Below are 6,804 nucleotides of genomic sequence, written 5' to 3' on the forward strand. Positions count from 1 at the left end.
CAAATAACTCAACAACTCTCTCACAGTTGAGTCATAAACGTTTTAATAAACGTGTGGTCTGTTAATATCCCTCATAGCAACATTTAGACAAATTAACTGATTAACAGAATATAATTGAGGATATATAAAAATAACAGTTAAAATAAAAATAATAAGGGAATTCAGTCTGCCACTAAAAAACTCTCCATACTTTTACTTTGAAGGCTGATATCCCGGTCCCGGAAGTCGGTCCCTGCTGTCTCGCGCTGAGCTGACTCACCTGTCTGTCTCTCCCAGAGGAACACGGAGGCCCCGCCTTCCTGCACCGGAAATGCTCAGGATACATGACGTCACGACGCTGATTGACAGGAGCTGGGAGAGACTGGTAGAGGGACACACCGGGGTCTGACGTCATGGGCGTGACATCATCACCAAATATGTCTAAAAATTACATTTATATATTTTTTTAATTTTATTTATTTATTCACTCACTTGTTGTTTATGCTACACAGCTCATATAAATGAATAAATAAATAAATAAATAAATAAATAAATAAATAAATAATATAAAATAAATATAATAATTAATTATCATAAATAATTAAAAAATATAATAATTTAATAAGTGCTCAGTTTGAAAGGGAAATGATAAAAAATACAGTTTAACTTTATAAATCGACAGGATTTAAATAATGTCGAGACTAATGTTGTCAGTATTTATAAAACCAAACAATTTAAATAAATACATAAACACAAACATCACAATGATGTCACCAAAGAAGTAACAAAATATTATCAACTTATTAACTTGATTAAAAATTATTTTTGACAAAAGTAATTAATAAAAAGGAGTCTACACAGTTTTATTATTATTATTATTATTATTATTATTATTATTGTTCATTCATTCATTCATTTATTTACAGCAACATAACATCACCTTATTAATCAAAATCAATACACTTGACTTTCAATTACTCCAATGTCCTTATAAATACGGTTAAAAAACAACAGTTGTAGATGAATTTAGTCAGAAATGTTAAAGACAAAAAAAATTACACAGTAATAATAAATATAATATATTAGAACAATAAATATAAACATTACTTATTAGAGACAGTGTCATATTTTGAGGGAATGTAATTATTATTATTATTATTATTATGTTATTTGGCATAATACAAAATAATTAAATTGATCTGACTAATAATTTTATTGCAGTTTGAACGAAGGAAGTTTAATTTTAGATTGTGATATTACTTCTTTTAATTTGATGAAGTATTGATGACGTCACACATCCTCTGACTACTTCCTGTCAGTTACATTATACCAAGCTGCATTCATACAGTATTAGTCATCTTTCTTATATACATATACATGTATATAGGTCTAAATAAAAGGTGTAACCTGCGTGGAGGACACCCTGTGGTGGACGGACATCCTCCCTGCTGATGGTCCAGCTGGTTAGACAGTAGGACAGTATTACGAGGCTGATTAGCTGTAAGGAGATTACCGCCGCCGGTTAACAGACGTCTCAAAACTCTGTTTCTCAGCAGTAATATTACTTTGCGCGCTGTGAAACAGAAGAAGAAGCTGCATGGTGACGGCAGGTCGGAGGGGAATGATGGCGGGTCGGAGGGAAGACCGGCAGCAGCTGGACGACTACAGGTAAACATCTGTCTTTATCTTCCTGTCTGCTGATTGGCTGAGTACACCGGAGACACTCGCTCACTTCACCTGAGCGTTGATGAATTATTGTTGATGAATCTTCCTGTTGTGAGCTCTTGTGAACGGCTGTTTTGTATGAAAGTGACAGTTCTATCAGACGAGTTATTGATCGGTACCGCCTGATCAAAGATAGTTTCTGTGAGAAAGTATCAGAGGGTGTAGGATGGCAGTAGGTCTTCTGAGCATGCTCTGTATGCAGGTTCTGATCAACATGTGGAACGTGATTCTTATTGATCATCTGATCATCGATAGGCTCCGTCGATCAGTTTTATTAAACTCTGACCTTCTTCCTGCAGCGATCACATCCTGGTTGTGGAGTCTGCAGTCAAGAGAACCTAAAATACCTCGCTAAGCTCCTTATGACGCTCCGAGAGCAGCTCTGTCCCTCAACCCTGAACTCTAAACACTCACCCCAGAGTACTGAACTCTAAACCCTGAACCCAGAACCTGGAACTTTGAACCCTGAACCCAAAACACTTGCCCCAGAACACTGAACTCTAAACCCTGAATCCAGAACCCTGAACTCTAAACCCTGAACTCTTGTCCCAGAACCCTAAACCCTGATTCCAGAATACTGGACTCTAAACCCTGACTCCTGAACCCAGAACCCTGTACTCTAAACCCAAAACACTGACCCCAGAATACTGAACTCTGAACTCTGAACCCAGAACACTGAACTCTGACCTCTGATCTTCTCAGACCCCTGTGGACTGGATTTGAGGACCACCACTTTGTTTACAATAGCTGGATTTGAAGACAAGTTTACGCTCAGCACCATTTTGTGAATCAAAGCCAGGAACTTCCAAATATGGGCAGCAGGGTGGAACAGACGAGAGGAAGTGAAACCTGATTGGACTGAACCATCTGGGACTTTCTTTTTCCAGAGAAAATCTGACGCGTTTTGAATGCAGCACCTAGTCGTCGTAAGTGTTACCGCACCTTAAGGCACTCCAGTTCCGGCCATGTTTCCGGCCGCTTGGACGTGACACATAAAAACCAGGACTGAGATGGCGGTCGGTAAGCTGACCTTCACCAAGGCGGAGAGAGAGAAGCTAGCTGAGGTCCTCTGGCTGCTCAACTGGATCTCCGTGCTGACGGGAGCGATCCTCTTTGGCATGGGCTTATTCCTCAAAGTAGAGATTCAGAAATGGCAGGAAGTGATGTCAGAGCAAGGAATCCTCTACGTGCCACATATGCTGATCACCACGGGCCTGGCGGCCTGCTGCATCAACTTCCTGGGTGCGAAGATCTGCCTGGACTGCACCGACACCAACAAGTTCCTGCGCTGGAAACTGGTGATGATGCCGTACATCATCTGTACCTTCTTCTTCACTTCCTGCGTCCTGGCGGGGGCGCTCATGTGCTACAGCATCCGCAGTCAGCTGGAGGAGTCGCTGTTCCTGGGCCTGAGGAACGCCATGAGGTACTACAAGGACACGGACACGCCGGGTCGCTGCTACCTGAAGAAGACTTTGGACTTGCTGCAGATCCAGTTCCAGTGCTGTGGGAACACTGGGTACCGGGACTGGCTCCAAGTCCAGTGGATCAGCACCCGCTACCTGGACATGACCAGCAGCAGCGTGGTGGAGTAAGTGGAGCCCGATCTACTGGGATTCACTGGATCTTTGGTCGATCCCAATAGATCCTGCTGTATTCTAGCAGATTCTTTCTGTGTCTAGTCGATTCCAACAGTCTCTAGTGGATCTTGGTGAAAACTAGAAGATTTACAGTGGATTTCAGATCCTACAGGGTTTTACCTGAGTCCAGTTTCTACCTAAAGAGTTAAAGCTTAATCTTAAAGCTACAGTGAAGTCAGTAAAATATGAAGATTCATCCCAGTTAAAAATAGTTTCATCCTGAGTGAAGAAATCTGGTTTATCCCAAAGTGTTTGACTTCACGTGATCAACTTCCTGTTCAATCTGAATGCACCCTTATAGATTCTAGTAGACTTACCGGATTGTGGTGGTGATTCTAGTGAACCTGAATGGAGTCTAGATGACTCTAGAACCCAAAGGAACAACTAAATTCTAGTAGAACCCAGTTGTTGTTTTGGATCCTCTTAAAGTATTATGCTTGAAGGTGGATTCTAATGGATCTCCCTGAATCTAGATGGTTGATTCTGGTGGAGGATCAGCTTGTATTCCAGTGATTTAGATTCTGTAGAGCAAGAGTGGATCCAGCTGGACTGCAGTGCAACTGTCCCTCAACATGTGACTCACTGATGTTCGAGCCAATCTGTCAGCAGGCAGTAAACAGGGTATTTTCAGATTGAGGCTTTTGGTCCACTGCAGTTCAGACTGGAGGCTAGTGAGGTCAAATGTCCGGGGATTAATTAGGTTTAAACAACAGGGTTCATCTCAGGTTCAAGGGACTCACATTGACCTGAGACAATCCGAGTCTTTAAACACACAACGCAGAAATGTTGACCTCACTTGTGGTCACCTCAAACTCACCCTTTCTTTTATATCAACACCTTCGTCTGTGTTTTATTTAGAAAAAAAGAATGAACACGAGGCATTTCAAAATAAAATTAAAGCTGCAAGCAGCGATGATCAGGCCCCTTGCACCTTTGCGCACGTCGGGGGTACTGGCAGGATACCGGTTGAAGGTCAAGTTTGGGGCAGATTTGACCAAATACAGTCGAGTTACAACAGTTTGTCGTTTAATGAAAAATCATGTAAATTCTCCGCCTTGCCCCGTCAACGTCGTTTCATAAAAACTCAAGCTTTTAACAACTTATCATCACAAAGGTCTTTAGATTGGACTGACCATATTTGAAGTCGATTGGGTTAAATCTGTAGGAGGAGTTTGTTAAAGTACTCAACCGCCTGAGGAGTAAAGTGGAGGAGAAGTACCTGATGGACGCCGTTGCCTTCAGCAGTAGTAGTAGTAGTAGTAGTAATAGTAGTAGTAGCAGCAGTAGCAGCAGTAGTAGTAGCAGTAGTAGTAGTAGTAGAGGTTCCTAACTTCCTGCTCCTCCTTGCAGCCGTCTGAGGAGTAACGTAGAGGGGAAGTACCTGATGGACGGCGTTCCCTTCAGCAGTAGTAGCAGTAGCAGTAGCAGTAGTAGTAGTAATAGCAGCAGTAGCAGCAATAGTAGTAGTAGAGGTTCCTAACTTCCTGCTCCTCCTTGCAGCCGTCTAAGGAGTAACGTAGGGGGGAAGTACCTGATGGACGGCGTTCCCTTCAGCTGCTGCAGCACCTTGTCCCCACGGCCCTGCATCCAGCAGCAGGTCAGCGACAGACGGGCCCATTTTAACTTTGACCAGCAGAGCCAGCAGCTGAACCTGTGGAGGAGAGGCTGCCGACAGGCCCTGATGGACCACTACACCAGCATCATGGGCTCCATCGGCTTCACCGTGCTCCTCATCTGGCTGTTTGAGGTACGTTTGACGGACTCACTGACTAAATATATACAGAAATATCTGCAGTGATTTAAGTGTGTCGTTGTGCGCCCAGTAGTTTATCTGAACACATCTTTCAACAAGTCCAATGCCATCCCCCCATTCCAACAGCGAGTAGTAGAAGAAGCATCACTAGTAGCAGTAGCAGTAGTAGTAGTAGTGCGTTCTATTTAGAAAGAACAAATGAACATGTGGCATTTCAAAATAAAATCAAACTCACTGACAGTTTAACAACCTGATTCATGATCTACAGCTGCTGTAGTAGTAGCAGTAGTAGTAGTAGTAGTAGTAGTAGTAGCATTCCAACAGTGAGGCAGAATAATGCCGTTGAACAGGCTGTGAAATGGGCTCAAGTTCCATGTCACTCTAAAGACACCATGTTTTTCTTCTCCCACCAGCTGCTGGTTCTGACGGGAGTCCGTTACCTGCAGACGGCCATGGAGAACGTTCTCCTGCTGGGTGATCCAGACTCAGAGTCTGATGGTTGGATTCTGGAGAACAGCCTGGCAGAAACGGCCCGGTCCAACTTTAACATCATCAAGAACATGGGGAAGTGTTACCAGGTCGACGACGACCCGAACATCTACACGCCGCCCGCCGCCGCTGAGCGAGAGGTGCCATCCCAGGTCCAGATCCATAGGACCAGCTAGCAGCTAGCTTGAGGAGTCAAAGACCTTCTGAAAGACCAGGACGAGCCGGAACACCTCAGGTTTCAAAACCTCCAGTTGATGCTTCCTGAACTCAGGAACCCAGTTCCAGCTCCAGGATGCTCTGAGGTGGATCCGTCCTCTGGTCCTCGTTTATTCAGTATGTTAGCTTCCTGAGGAGCTGAAGAAAAGCATCACCGATGCCTTCCAAACATTGCGTTTGGAAAAATGTTCAGCTGATGCTAGGATGTCTGCCTTCAGATGGAAGGAAGAACTTACGAGTGTGAAGAAGCTTTATAAGGTTTTTAAAAACATCCTTTGGACTGCTGGTGTTAGCATGTTAGCCATGTTACATCAGAGATATAAAATAGTAGATGTGACATGTTCTAATGACTTGTCATTCCAGGATGGGACCATGCGGCGGCCATCTCACCTGGCTACAGTCTTAAAACTTCAAGAAGAGGAAAACATGCACATTCTCAAAATTGTTTGTGGTGCTGGGAGTAGATCCCCTCCAATATGTACTTTTTCAAAAAAATGACTTGCTCCCGCACACACTTTCTTCTGCTTTATTAGTCAACGTGTCGGTCAACAAGGACCTTCATCAGGACATTAAAGGTAATGTCCTGATGAAGGATCAGTGCTGAGCTGCGTCTCAAATTAGTCTTCAGGTTCCCTGGTTTCAGATGATGTACACCACTTCTATGAGATCTACTCTTAACCTGCTATCTGTAGCTGATTCCTAATAATAAAGTGATGAGTCATAAAACATCCAGCCAATCAGATTCCACTTCAACACCAACAGGAGGCCATTTTTTTTTTTTTTTTTAAAGGAACAGTCCAGAATTTAATTCATCAGATTCATCTCTATGCATGTGGTTAGTTTAGCTTAGCTTAGCTTAGTTTAGCACAAAGACTGGAAGCAAGGGGAAACTGCTAGCCTAAGTCTGTCGGTTCCGGTGGAAACTGAACTGTATGATTGTATTATGATTTTAATAAAGATCACAGTTTGATGATTTTGTTTGTATTTATTAACACGGAATAT

General features: G+C 43.0%; 1 protein-coding gene across 1 annotated transcript; it reads left to right on the forward strand.

The window, feature by feature from the left end:
• Nucleotides 1–2,688: 2,688 nt before the first annotated feature.
• prph2lb (peripherin 2-like b) lies at nucleotides 2,689–6,336 on the forward strand. The gene is made up of 3 exons (XM_037750109.1): nucleotides 2,689–3,295; nucleotides 4,845–5,091; nucleotides 5,511–6,336. Exons 1-3 carry the CDS (start codon nucleotides 2,715–2,717, stop codon nucleotides 5,760–5,762), a joined length of 1,080 nt encoding a protein of 359 aa, XP_037606037.1. The 5' UTR covers nucleotides 2,689–2,714; the 3' UTR covers nucleotides 5,763–6,336.
• The last annotated feature ends 468 nt before the right edge of the window (nucleotides 6,337–6,804 follow it).

The sequence above is a fragment of the Sebastes umbrosus genome, chromosome 18, assembly GCF_015220745.1.
Source record: "Sebastes umbrosus isolate fSebUmb1 chromosome 18, fSebUmb1.pri, whole genome shotgun sequence".
Taxonomy (NCBI): Eukaryota; Metazoa; Chordata; class Actinopteri; order Perciformes; family Sebastidae; genus Sebastes; species Sebastes umbrosus.